The 14975-nt window shown below is 36.8% G+C and overlaps 1 protein-coding gene across 1 annotated transcript in view; it reads right to left on the reverse strand.

Annotated features, from left to right (window-relative positions):
- The window catches only part of ICE2 (interactor of little elongation complex ELL subunit 2), a 420662-nt gene that overhangs the window by 362459 nt on the left and 43228 nt on the right, over nucleotides 1-14975 (reverse strand). The window contains exons 5-6 of the mRNA XM_053717350.1: nucleotides 7432-7566; nucleotides 141-245 (exon numbers count right to left, since the gene is read on the reverse strand). Of these exons, the coding sequence (XP_053573325.1) occupies nucleotides 141-245; nucleotides 7432-7566 (240 nt within the window). The remainder of the gene's footprint in view (nucleotides 1-140; nucleotides 246-7431; nucleotides 7567-14975) is intronic.

Here is a 14975-nt window from a genome sequence, read left to right on the forward strand (position 1 = left end):
AAAACTGTGCTTTATCTGAATCATGGTTTTATGTCACTGAAATGAATGTTGCAACGCTTGTGCTCTCAACAACATATAAGTGAAACTATTTTCCACAGTTAAAGCTCATTTAAGTGGCAGAACACAAACTCTCCACTCACCTCATGGTTAAAATCAGCCGTTTTTGCTGAAGACATTGTGGATGATTCCGTTGGAAGATCTACCCCAGACGATGGAAATATAACTTTCACATAGGAGGCTGATCCCTATAAATGACAGTAAGAGAAGGTGTGACGACATATTTTATAATAATTTATTGCATCATTTTGCACCATTATATCCAAACCTAGACAATACAACTATCAAGTTTTCCAGCCAATTAAGGGCTAGATTACAAGTGGAGCACTAACTGCGCTAGTGGTAAGCTTTTTGTGCTGGTATTATGAGTTGAAAGTAAAAAGTGAATCCCTGCAGCGCTAACCCGACGAGTGCAAAAAGCCAATATTACACTATCGCGCGCACAATAACCTTTTTAACCATAGAAGTCAATGGAGAAAAAAAAAAAGTGGAAAAAAAACAAACCTTTTAGATAGTTTTTTTTTTGTGGGGGGGGAATTTGGGGTTATTGTTTTAGCTTAGGGCAATGTCCTACAAAAGGCCCTTTTTAAGGGCCATGTAGTTAATTTTTAGAATAGGTTGTTTTTTGGGGGCTTTTAGAATAGACATAATTCTTTTTTTTATTTTTGGCCATTTCTTTGTTATTTTTTGTAAAGTTAAGTTTTTTTTATTTTAATAGTAATGGTAAATGTTTCTATTTTAATAGGCATGTTAGTTGGTTTTTTTTAGTTATTTTCACTTTCACAGGTAAGTTTTTATTTGTTTTGGTAAACGTTAGACTATTCTGGGTTAAGGGGGTATTAGGTTAGGAGGTTTAGATGTTAGTGTTTTACTTTGCGTTGGCTGGCGGTTTAGTGGTTAATAGTGTACACAGGTAATTTGCGATTTGGAGGGGGCTGGCGGTTTAGGGGTTAACAGTGTAGTGGTTTATGTGGGGGGTGAAGGCTTTAGGGGTTCATAGTGAAGTTTAGTGCAGCTGTTTCATCTGGACAAACTCTTTAGGCATTTACTTCCAACTTGTAATACAAGCTCTACGCTACCAATAGAAAATATGAGGAGCGTAAATTACCATGAGTTTGTGCAAAGAATTTGCAGTAATTTTATCAGCACCCCACTTGTAATATGGATTTGAGCGTAAAAAAAAAAATGCGATCTCGTGATCGCTTTTACGCTCCTCGCTATAAAGATAGTGCTCCACTCGTAATCTGGCCCTAAGTATTTCCCCACAACATTTGGAATACTTAGCTCTGCCAAACAATAAACACCTATATTTTATGTAAGGGAATGCTGGCTACATAACACAAGTTGCAGTTAGAGACGGATAAAAATGACAAATATTTGTATTGGTTTACTTTTATTGTATTTACTTATCAGTTTCAGTAAGCTATCTATGCGGTGCCCACACAAATCATAGTCACTATATGAAATGCAAAAAATACATAAACTACTATAAAGCCGGTGAGGTAGCTCAGTTGGTAAATGCCCTGACTACAAAAAAAAGGCCTGTTTAAAAAGATCCAAGCTCACAGGTTCAAATCCCGGCAGGGCCGACTCAGCCCTTCATCCTTCCGAGGTCGATAAAATGAGTACTATTAAATTGGGTATTACTATTCAGCTGCCAATTTGGTTAATTCCGAGAGCAAGCTCTGAAAAAGCACTGAGTCCCATTGGGTGAAAGGCGCTATATAAATACTAGTTATTATATTTAAGTTTAAAATGTAAGGTTCATTATTTAAATGGATATAAAACAGTCTGTTTCATTGTTGTAACAAAAAGCACTAAGCAGTGGGCTGTTTAGGTTTACTTTTATTTAAAGTGATAGTAAACTTTACATGTTTTAAAATCAGGTCTTGAATCCAAGTGATATTTTACAGGGACTTTAATTGATCACTTCTAATGAAGATTCGCTGTAACTTACTTTTTAGTCTGGCTGTGCTATTCTAATCCCCCCAAGCTCCGGCCGCCTACTTCAAACTCCTATTTTTTGTGAGCTAACGGTTTGAAATTGTTTTCTAATCAGCCCTTTTAGCTGTACTGCACTTTTTTATAGTGCCGATTGAAGAACAATTTGAAACAGTTAGCTCACAAAAAAATAGGAGTTTTGAAGTAGACAGCCGGAGAGCGGGGTATTAGAATGACATGGATAGATTAAAAGGTAAGTTACAGTGATCTTTATTAGAACTAATCAATTCTGGACCTGATTTCAAAACATGTAAAAGTTTACCTTCACTGTAATATATTTGTTTTACTAAGAAGCACAGTTTTATAGTCCTTTAAATATCTCAATCACACACTTTAAGGTTCCACATTTCACCTTACAAAAAGCACAACAGCACTTCTGTTTCAGTGAGGATGCTCCTCTTTATTTCAGGGACATGTTCATATACAGCGACATTTCAGGCTCCAAGGAGCCCTTTATCATCCACATTTCACCTTCCAAAAACACATCAAAGTTTGTTTTTTGTCACTTTGCACCTCATCTTGCAATTTTATACAGAAATAAATACTTGCACTAAAAAACAGGGCTATTGCACCCCCCCCCCAGACAGGCAGCTGTCACAGTGACAGCCAGTGCTAGTGATCAGCACTCAAAGAGAGAAAAGTAAGGCTCACGCTGCCCCAGCACTAAACTGAACCGTTGTGATAATTTTATATAGTAATTTCTATTATTTGCCAGTAGATGGCACTGTTAGATGAAGTGCTTCCTTGCTTAGCACTCTTATTTACTTTGTAAGCACCGACCTGAGTGCCCACCCTCAAAGTTTCCTGCTTGACTTCACATAAAAGAGGATGCCTGGGACTTTATTAGGTGGAATTAGGATGGCTCTGCTTTTGTGAGGAGGGTTAAGCTGCCATTGTAAAGAGAGCAGTATAGTTGTAATGTAACGTGTGTGTTTGTGTACATGGGTGTATGAGAGTGTGTGTATATGTGTGTGTATACTTGTGTATATATACGTGTTTGTGGATATATGTTTGTATGTAAGTGTGTTTGCACATGTGTGTGTTTGTGTACCCCCCAACTGTCCCGATTTTCGCGGAACAGTCCCGATTTTAGGGGTCTGTCCCGGGTTGCTAGCCATCTGTCCCGAATTGCCCCATGTATTAAAAAAATGTTTTAATTCTATTGGGCCCATACTCAGAAGCAGCTGGCTTTTCTCTCTCAGGGTTAGATACCCGTTAGATTCCCTGTGGAAAAGGAATGGTGTGTGGGTTAAGCAGGAGTAAGAAGGCTGTTTACCCCCTGACCTCAGCTAATGGTAACCTCTGGTACTGATGACGTCTAACCCCTGGTGATAATACTAGCATGTATCTTACAGATACCCATACATGATGTAGTGTGTGTGTCTGTATCTATAAGTGTGTGTATCTGCATGTATAAGTGTATTCTATGTAGTGTGTGTATCTGAATGTGTAAGTGTATGCTATGTAGTGTGTGTGTGCGTGTGTGTATCTGCATGTATAAGTGTATGCTATGTAGTGTGTGTGTGTGTATCTGCATGTGTAAGTGTATGCTATGTAGTGTAGAAGCATGTGCATATGTAAGTGTATGCTATGTAGTGTGTGTGTGTGTATCTGCATGTGTAAGTGTATGCTATGTAGTGTGTGTGTATGTGCATATGTAAGTGTATGCTATGTAGTGTGTTACTGTGCATATGTAAGTGTATGCTATGTAGTGTGTTACTGTGCATTTTTGCTGACTTTAAAGGCCAGAATCTAGAATATTAATGGGGAATGCAGAAAGTAGTTTTAAAGAATATATTATTAAATGTCCAATTAAGATAAAAATATTCAGCACCGTCTCTGCAAAGGCTAATTAAATACAGAGCTCACATAGCTATACCAGTGGTTTGAGCTTGTGTTTGATTTGCTGCCTAAGAGTATTAAAATATATGACTTTATTTAGAATTTTATTTATATTACTTTGGTCTTATGATTTTTTTTTTTTTTTTTTAAGCCCCATACCTGCTCCTGCCCACCACATTTCAAAATTTTGCCGTGGGTGTGGGGGCCCATGCCTCTTTTGAATTTTGAAATGTTGGAAGGTATGTGTGTGTGTGTATATATTTTTGTATGCTCATGTGTGTATGGGTTGTGTGCGTGTGTGTGTATATATATGTTTGTATGTGAGTATGTGCATATGTATGTGTGGGTATATGTGTTTATGTGTGTGTGTGTGTGTGGTATTCTTCCTCCTCAGTAAAGCATGGTAGAAATGGACTACAAAAATATAGAATTATTTTTGAGAAGGAGGTGCATCCAACGTCATCTGAATGTACAATTTCTTGCTTCTATGAGGATATGGATTAAAAAAAAGATAACCCGCAAAATAACCTTTCATCCATTCATAGTGGATGGCAAACTTTGATGATTGCATGCCCTAATTTCACCGAGGTGGACATACCATTGTGACTAAAGTAGGATAATGTGTAGATGCTTTTATGTTTATAGTGATATTAACCCATAACCCAAATTCGTATGTGTCTGTGCCAGTTACCTCATGTTTTATTTCTGCAGTAATATGCGTTTTACAATACAGTTTACCAATACTTTACTCTTTAGCTTACAATTTTGTATTAAGCTTAATAGTAAATTATAGTTATATGGTCTTATTCCTAAGTCACTTTGTTACTATACAAGTAATTTAAAAAAAAGTACTTTGGGCCCTGGACCAACCTCCTGAGAACCATTTTTGCATATAGGACTACATTATTCCTCTCCTTTTTGGTACACGGCCTATTTTGTTAGCAGTTCTGTCCTTGCACTGCGGCTAGCGGCCCGAACATCTTTTTATATATAAAACTTTAGCCATGATATATTATATAGAATAGGAGATTGCATACTTGACTATCGCCAGGTTTATCTTCGATCATTGAGATTTTCTATTTCAGATGTGCATTCGTTTTCAGACATATATTTGTCGTGAAAATCTGAATGAATGCACAACAAAAATTAATGAAAAGAAAAAAAAAATATTGACAATTTCATTTGTTTACTTTTTAAGGGGTTAAAGGGACAGCTTACTAAAAAAATCTTCCCTTTAATTTGTTCCCAATGATCCACTTTACAAGTATTTCCATTACCCTTATATTGGCATTTGAAATAGTTTATTTAGCCTGTGGTATCCCCACCCATTCTGAAAGTTTTTGGCCTTAAGGCCAAGCTGTGTTAACACAGCCAGTAGAAGAAATTACACTCCCAGGGTGGTATAGAAGAGATAAGGTAACAAAAAATGTTAATTTTCCATTGTTCTTTCCATATTGGCGATTGGTCTATGGACAGATATAAGATAAAGAAGCAAGAATATGTACACAATGTGATAAAGTAATGAGATCTGATTATACCTACAAGCTCAACTTTTCACCTGTAGCTTTAAAAGCCATTTACATTTGTTTTAACAAAAACAAATGTAAATGTTTAATGAAAATTCAGTTTACTTTTCGTTTTAAACTAAACTAATACCGAATAGTGCAGCCACCAAATATTTGGGAAAACTAATTTCCCTGAATATTCAGAACAATGGCTGCACATCTCTATGGTCTATTAACATGATGTTATTTCTATTACATTTATTGCATTACCATATATCATTTCTTTCTCTAGTTAGCCAATTCAATATTTTCTCCAGTATTTATATTTAAACAAAATGTAATTCCTCCTAATATCCACTAGATGGCTATATTAATCTAGTAAAGAACGCAAGAACACACAACTCAAATATTTACCTGTAAAAACGGGATAATACCTAATTTTTATTAACACTATAATATTATTTATCACCTTCTTTAGTTTGCTATACAGGCACAGTGCTGATTTCATTTTAGTATACCTATAGGTTGTCCAGTAAAGACTCGTTTTTTTACTCCTTGTATTACTTTTAAAATATTGTTTCTAAGTGATCTAAAATTTACTTAATCCCTAAAGTATTTTACTACCCAATAGTGGTCTCAAAGGGTGTTTACAGGGACAAATCTACTATAGGTTTTATTTTGTTTTCAGGCTCTCTTTGTAACACTGATGTAAGTTTACATATATTTCTTTTTCTACGCCTGTATGACTTATTGTTTCTATGTCCTTAATAAATAATAAAAAATAATAATGCGGACACTCAAGTCAAAATAAACTTTTAATGATTCAGAAAGAGGATGCAGTTTTAAGACACTTTCATATATATATATATATATATATATATATATATATATATATATATATATATATATATATATATATATATACATACATACACACACACATATACATATATATATATATATACATATATATATATACACACAACTTCCAATATCAATTTTTGCACAGTCTTTTTATATACACACTTTCTTGGGAACAAGATCCTACTGAGCATGTGCACAAGCTCATAGGGTATACGTATACTAGTCTGTGATTGGCTGATGTCTGTTGCATTGCATAGGGGGCCACCATTTTACTCATGACATTCACTGCCTCTTTAAAAGTATGGAACTTCTATTTTAGTTCATACGTTCTACATTTTTGTTGAGGAAGAGACACACTAGTATTAAAGCACTTTTTTGGAATAAATGGAATCAGCACATGCAACAATGGAAACATGTACTCTACATTATACCTACACATTTGATATTAAAAGGCACAGTCAAGTTAGAAATTAAACTTTTATGGTTCAGATAAAGCACACAATTTTAAACAACTTACCAATATATTTTTGTTCTCTTGGTATCTTGGGAGCAAGCTGAGAACACTGGGTAAGCCAATGACACATTTGTGCAGCCACCCATCAGCAGCTATTTCCCAGTAGTACATTGCTATTCTTAAAGGGATACTGAACCCAATTTTTTTCTCTCATGATTCAGATAGAGCATGCAATTTTAAGCAACTTTCTTATTTATTCCTTGTATCAATTTTTCTTTGTTCTCTTGGAATCTTTATTTGAAAAAGCAGGAATGTAAGCATAGGTTCAGCACCTGAGTAGCCACCAATCAGCAAGTGCTATTCAGGGTAAACTAAATTTCATTAAAAAAAAGTTTGTTTAAAAATGCATGCTTTATCAGAATCAGAAAAGTTAAAATTTTTACTTTTACTGTCCCTTTAAATTAGTGTTCTTGAACAACTATTACAACACGTCATAATTGAGGCTATGAAGGATTGAACTGTGCTTACAGGAAGTTGACAAGGTGATAAATCAGCACTTACATCATAGCTTAAATGAAAAAAAATAAAACAAACTTGATTCAGTCGAGAGCATAATAGTTAATGTCATGGAGCTTTTAATGAAACATTAATTCACTAGTGACATCAGACACTGAAGTATAGGTGAAGGCTCAGTTTAGGGTCACTTACCATTTTTAGAAGACATTTCTCCAGCTTGAGGGCCAGATCAGTTTTAAACTTGCCACCAAGCAGGCTGGTGATCTTGTGCACAGCATAAAGCTCAGGATAATTCTTCACATACATCTGGCACGCCTTTAATAAGTCCTGTACGACAGATGTGACATGTGATGAGCAATATCAGATTATACCATTGCAACTGCTTGTTGCACACATTTCAACAACTTATTTCATTTAAAAAATGAGAATGAAGAGATCAACCAGTAGATCATTAACTAAGTGCAAAACTAAAGACAGTATTATGCGATATCTTCCCTTGGTACACAATTTTCTAGAGCATATCCCTCAATGTGCATCATTATTTCATAATACACTGTAAAATGTAAATAGTCTAAATGTAATCGAAAAATCATAATTTATGTAAGAACTTACCTGATAAATTCATTTCTTTCATATTGGCAAGAGTCCATGAGCTAGTGACGTATGGGATATACAATCCTACCAGGAGGGGCAAAGTTTCCCAAACCTCAAAATGCCTATAAATACACCCCTCACCACACCCACAATTCAGTTTAACGAATAGCCAAGAAGTGGGGTGATAAAGAAAGGAGTAAAAAGCATCAACAAAAGAATTTGGAAATAATTGTGCTTTATACAAAAAAATCATAACCACCAAAAAAAAGGGGGTGGGCCTCATGGACTCTTGCCAATTTGAAAGAAATTAATTTATCAGGTAAGTTCTTACATAAATTATGATTTTTCATGTAATTGGCAAGAGTCCATGAGCTAGTGATGTATGGAATAGCAATACCCAAGATGTGGAACTCCACGCAAGAGTCACTAGAGAGGGAGGGATAAAAATAAAAACAGCCATTTTCCGCTGAAAAAAATAATCCACAACCTAAAATATAAGTTAATTCTCATAAATGAGAGGAAAAAAATTAAATCAAAAGCAGAAAAATCAAACTGAAACAGCTGCCTGAAGAACTTTTCTACCAAAAACTGCTTACGAAGAAGCAAATACATAAAAATGGTAGAATTTAGTAAATGTATGCAAAAAAAACCAAGTTGCTGCTTTGCAAATCTGATCGACTGAAGCTTCATTCTTAAATGTGCACAAAGTGGAAACTGATCTAGTAGAATGAGCTGTAATTCTCTGAGTCGGGGCTTGACCTGACTCCAAATAGGCTTGATGAATCAAAAGTTTTAACCGCGAGGCCAAGGAAACGGCAGAAGCCTTCTGACCTTTACTGGAACCAGAAAATATAACAGACTAGAAGTCTTCCTAAAATCTTTAGTAGCTTTAACATAATATTTCAGAGCTCTCACCACATCCAAAGAATGTAAAGATCTCTCCAAAGAATTCTTAGGATTAGGACACAAGGAAGGAACAACAATATCTCTATTAATGTTGTTAGAATTCACAACCTTAGGTAAGAATTTAAATGAAGTCCGCAAAACTGCCATATCCTGATAAAAAATCAGTAAAGGAGAATCACAAGAGAGAGCAGATAATTCAGAACTCTTCTAGCAGAAGAGATGGTCAAAAGAAACAACACTTTCCAAGAAAGTAGTTTAATGTCCAAAGAATGCATAGGCTCAAATGGAGGAGCCTGTAAAGCCTTCAAAACCAAATTAAGACTCCAAGGAGGAGAGATTGATTTAATGACAGGCTTGATACGAACCAAAGCCTGCACAAAACAATGAATATCAGGAAGTTTAGCAATCTTTCTGTGAAATAAAACAGAAAGAGCAGAGATTTGTCCTTTCAAGGAACTTGCAGACAAACTTTTATCCAAACCATCCTGAAGAAACTGTAAAATTCTAGGAATCCTAAAAGAATGCCAAGAGAATTTATGAAAAGAACACAATGAAATGTAAGTCTTCCAAACTCTATAATAAATCTTTCTAGAAACAGATTTACGAGCCTGCAACATAGTATTAATCACTGAGTCAGAGAAACCTCCATGACTAAGCACTAAGCGTTCATTTTCCATACCTTCAAATTTAATGATTTGAGATCCTGATGGAAAACGGACCTTGAGTTAGAAGGTCTGGCCTTAATGGAAGTGGCCAAGGTTGGCAACTGGACATCCAAACAAGATCCGCATACCAAAACCTGTGAGGCCATGCTGTAGCCACCAGCAGCACAAACGATTGCTCCATGATGATTTTGGAGATCACTCTTGTAAGAAGAACTAGAGGCGGGAAAATATAAGCAGGTTGATAACACAAAGGAAGTGTCAATGCATCCACTGCTTCTGCCTGAGGATCCCTGGACAGGTACCTGGGAAGTTTTTTGTTTAGATGAGATGCCATCAGATCTATTTCTGGAAGCCCCCACATCTAAACAACTTGAGAAAACACATCTGGGTGGACAGACCATTCTCCCGGATGTAAAGTCTGAGGACTAAGGCAATCCGCTTCCCAACTGTCTATACCTGGGATATGAACCGCAGAAATTAGAAAGCAGCTGGATTCCGCACAAGCAAGTATCCAAGATACTTCTTTCATAGCTTGAGGACTGTGAGTCCCACCCTGATGATTGACATATGCCACAGTTGTGATATTGTCTGTTTGAAAACAAATGAACGGTTCTCTCTTCAACAGAGGCCAACACTGAAGAGCCCTGAGAATCGCACGGAGTTCCAAAATATTGATTGGTAATCTCGCCTCTTGAGATTGCCAAACCCCTTGTGCTGTCAGAGATCCCCAAACAGCTCCCCAACCTGAAAGACTCGCATCTGTTGTGATCACAGTCCAGGTTGGATGAACGAAAGAGGCCCCTAGAATCATACGATGGTGATCTAACCACCAAGTCAGAGAAAGTTGAACATTGGGATTTAAGGATATTAATTGTGATATCCTTGTATAATCCCTGCACCATTGGTTCAGCATACAAAACTGGAGAGGTCTCATATAAAAAAAAAAGGCAAAGGGGATTGCGTCCGATGCTGCAGTCATGAGACCTAAAACTTCCATGCACATATCTACTGAAGGGAATGACTGAGACTGAAGGTTCCGACAGGCTGCAACCAATTTCAAACGTCTCTTGTCTGTTAGAGACAAAGTCATGGACACTGAATCTATCTGAAAACCTAAAAAGGTTACCTTTGTCTGAGGAATCAACAAACTTTTTGGTAAATTGATCCTCCAACCATGTCTTCGAAGAAACAACGCTAGTTGATTTGTGTGAGATTCTGCAAAAAGTAAAAAGACTGAGCGAGTACCAAGATATCGTCCAAATAAGGAAACACCGCAATACCCTGTTCTCTGATTACAGAGAGTAGGGCACCGAGAACCTTTGAAAAGATTGTTGGAGCTGTCGCTAGGTAATGCTTGTCTAGAAAAGAGAATCGAAAAATGAAGATATGCATCCTGTAAGTCTATCGTGGACATATAATGCCCTTGCTGAACAAAAAGGCAGAATAGTCCTTATAGTCACCATTTTGAAAGTTGGTACTCTTACATATCAATTCATAATCTTTAGATCCAGAACTGGTCTGAATGAATTTTCTTTCTTTGGGACAATGAATAGATTTGAATAAAACCCCAGACCCTGTTCCTGAAACGGAACTGGCATGATTACCCCTGATAACTCCAGGTCTGAAACACACTTCAGGAAAGCCTGAGCCTTTACTGGAATGCGTGAGAGAAAAAAAAATCTTCTCACAGGCGGTCTTACTTCGAATCCTATTCTGTACCCCTGAGAGACAATACTCTGAATCCAATGATTTTGGACCAAATTGGTCCAAACATCTTTGAAAAATTTTAATCTGCCCCCTACCAGCTGAGCTGGAATGAGGGCCGGACCATCATGCGGACTTGAGGGCTGGCTTTGATCTCTTAAATGGCTTGGATTTATTCCAATCTGAAGAAGGCTTCCAATTGGAAACAGATTCCTTGGGGGAAGGATTAGGTTTCTGTTCCTTATTTTGGCGAAAGGACGAAAACGGATAAAAGCTTTAGATTTACCCTTAGGTCTTTTATCCTGAGGCAAAAAAACTCCCTTCCCCCCAGTGACAGTTGAAATTATTGAATCCAAACGGAGAAACAAATAATTTATTACCTTGGAAAGAAAGAGATAGCAATCTGGACTTCGAAGTCATATCAGCATTCCAAGATTTGAGCCACAAAGCTCTTCTAGCTAAAATAGCTAAAGACAAAGATTTAACATAAATTTTGATGATATCAAAAATGGCATCACAAATGAAATTATTAGCATGTTGAATCAACTTAACAATGCTAGACAAATCATGATCCGATACTTGTTGCGCTAAAGTTTCCAACCAAAAAGTTGAAGCAGCTGCAACATTAGCCAAAGAAATTGCAGGCCTAAGAAGATGACCTGAATATAAATAAGCTTTCCTTAGATAAGATTCAAGTTTCCTATCTAAAGGATCTTTAAAAGAAGTACTATCTTCCGTAGGAATAGTAGTACATTTAGCAGAGTAGAGATAGCCCCATCAACTTTGGGAATCTTTTCCCAAAACTCCAATCTAACTGCTGGCAAAGGATTCAATTTTTTAAACCTTGAAGAAGGAATAAAAGAAGTACCAGGCCTATTCCATTAATTAGAAATCATATCATAAATAGCATCAGGAACTGGAAAAACCTCTGGAATAACCGCAGGAGGTTTATAAACAGAATTTAAATGTTTACTAGTTTTAATATCAAGAGGACTAGTTTCCTCCATATCTAATGTAATCAACACTTTTTTTTTTTAACAAAGAACGAATATACTCCATTTTAAATAAATAAGAGGATTTGTCAGAGTCAATATCTGAGGCAGGATCGTCTGAATCACATAGATCCTCATCAGAGAAGGATAATTCAGTATGTTGCAGGTCAATTGAAATTTCATCAACTTTATGAGAAGTTTAAAAAGACCTTTTACATTTATTAGAAGGCGGAATGGCAGACAAAGCCTTCTGAATAGAATCAGAAATAAATTCTCTTAAAATTTACAGGTATATCTTGTGCATTAGATGTTGAGGGAACAGCAACAGGTAATGAACTACTACTGATGGATACATTCTCTGCATGTAAAAGTTTATCATGACAACTATTACAAACCACAGCTGGAGGTATAACCTCCACAAGTTTACAACAAATGCACTTAGCTTTGGTAGAACTGTTATCAGTCAGCAGGGTTCCAACAGCGATTTCTGAGGCAGGATCAGATTGAGACATCTTGCAAATGTAAGAGAAAAAAACGACATATAAAGCAAACATATCAATTTCCTTATATGGCAGTTTCAGGAATGGGAAAAATGCAAACAGCATAGCTATCTGACATAGAAAAAGGCAAGAGGCAAATAGAAATGGGGTCTTAAATATAGAAAATATTAGGCACCAAGTGTGACGCAGAAAAATATTTTTTGGCGCCAAAAATGACACACTCGCCTCATAGATGACGCAACCTTGTGAAGGACTCGGCGTCAACTTAGACGCCAGAAATTACGAATTTGCGTCAACGAACATAACTGCGCCAAAAAAAATCTCGCGCCAAGAATGAAGCAATGAACTTTGGCATTTTGCGCCCTTGCGAGCCTAATTCTGCCCGCGAATTTAAAAAAGAGACTACCCCAGGTAAGAAATACATTTTTCATAAAAAAAGTATTTCCCAGATATGAAACTGACAGTCTGCAAAAGGAAATACAGGTAGCCCTAAGTTTACGCCGGGGTTAGGTTCCAGAAGGAATGGTTGTAAATTGAAACCCAGTTTATAATGTAATTCAATGGGAATTGAGGGAGTTAGGTTCCAGGCCCCTCTCAAAATTGTCATAAGTAACACCTAATACATTATTTTTAAAGCTTTGAAATGAAGACTTTAAATGCTAAACAGCATTATAAACAGTATCAAATAATCACAAAACACAGAATATATAATTAAACTAAGTTAAATGAACAAAAACATTTGCTAAAACAGCATTATAAACCTAATAAAAATCACACAACACAGACTTTACTTGCATTTTTCTGCAGTTCTCTGCATTGTTAGGATGTTAGATAATATTGGGTCTGCAGCAATTCTATGCATTCAAGTATGGACTGATTTATAGACAGGAAGATCTTGTTCCTTTGAAAGCTTTGCCTGATAGCTCATGTCTGTGTACACTGATTAATTTCAGCCTGCTATGGCTTGCATATCTTTGCTGCAACACAAGCGGACAGCTCCACCTACTGGCGATTTTAATCAATGCACACAATGCTTTTCAATAGCAGTCACATGACTGAAAAAAAAGGTTGTTATTCTGAAACGGCGCAAATTGAACCGGCTCAAACCTGAATCATGGCAAATATAAGTACAATACATATATTTAGAACTTTATATAAATACATAAAGTGCCAAACCATAGCTGAGAGTGTCTTAAGTAATGAAAACATACTTACCAAAAGACACCCATCCACATATAGCAGATAGCCAAACCAGTACTGAAACGGTTATCAGTAGAGGTAATGGAATATAAGAGTATGTTGTCGATCTGAAAAGGGAGGTAGGAGATGAATCTCTACGACCGATAGAGAACCTATGACATAGATCTCCCGTGAGGAAAACCATTGCATCCAATAAGTGATACTCCCTTCACATCCCTCTGACATTCACTGTACTCAGAGGAATTGGGCTTCTAAATGCTGAGAAGCGCATATCAACGTAGAAATCTAAGCACAAACTTACTTCACCACCTCCATAGGAGGCAAAGTTTGTAAAACTGAATTGTGGGTGTTGTGAGGGGTGTATTTATAGGCATTTTTAGGTTTGGGAAACTTTGCCTCTCCTGGTAGGATTGTATATCCCATACGTCACTAGCTCATGGACTCTTGCCAATTACATGAAAGAAATAATATTTATTCATGTTGCAGTCTAAGAAATATAATACTCCAGGAAACTTATTTTCAGAAAAGGGTGCCCCTAATATTGGGCAGAACATTTCCACCAGTTTCATGCCTGTCCCTTACTTAAAACATGTTTTTTTTATTCCTTGACAAATACATTTGTACCGTTATTCAGAAAGCCACAGAACAGAATGACACTTTAAAAAAAATAAAAAAATAAAAAGTATCACTTTTCTAAAAAAAAAAAGGCTTACATGTGAGTCAGTCTATAACCCAGATGCATTTTTAGCTTTTTCATAGTTCTACAATACTTGAAAAATTAGAACACTCCCCAATCTTCAAGACCTACGGGCCGATGTATCAATTGTCTGGCGGACATGATCCACTGTAGCAATCATGTCCGCCAGACATCGATAAATGCTGACAGCATACGCTGTAGGCATGTATCATTGCACAAGCAGTTCTGGTGAACTGCTTGTGCAATGCCGCCCCCTGCAGATTTGCAGCCAATCGGATGCTAGCAGGGTGTGTCAATCAACCCGATCGTAAGCGATCGGGCGGATTGCTGTCCGCAGCCTCAGAGGTGGCGGACGAGTTAAGGAGCAGCGTTCTTACAACCGCTGCTTAACTCCTGTTTCCGTGCGGAAACGGGTATACCGGCCCCATTTGGGCCGTGATAAAGCGCCCCCCTCACGTCTTTGTGCTGACAAATATCT

The sequence above is a fragment of the Bombina bombina genome, chromosome 6 (assembly GCF_027579735.1).
Source record: "Bombina bombina isolate aBomBom1 chromosome 6, aBomBom1.pri, whole genome shotgun sequence".
Lineage (NCBI taxonomy): Eukaryota > Metazoa > Chordata > Amphibia > Anura > Bombinatoridae > Bombina > Bombina bombina.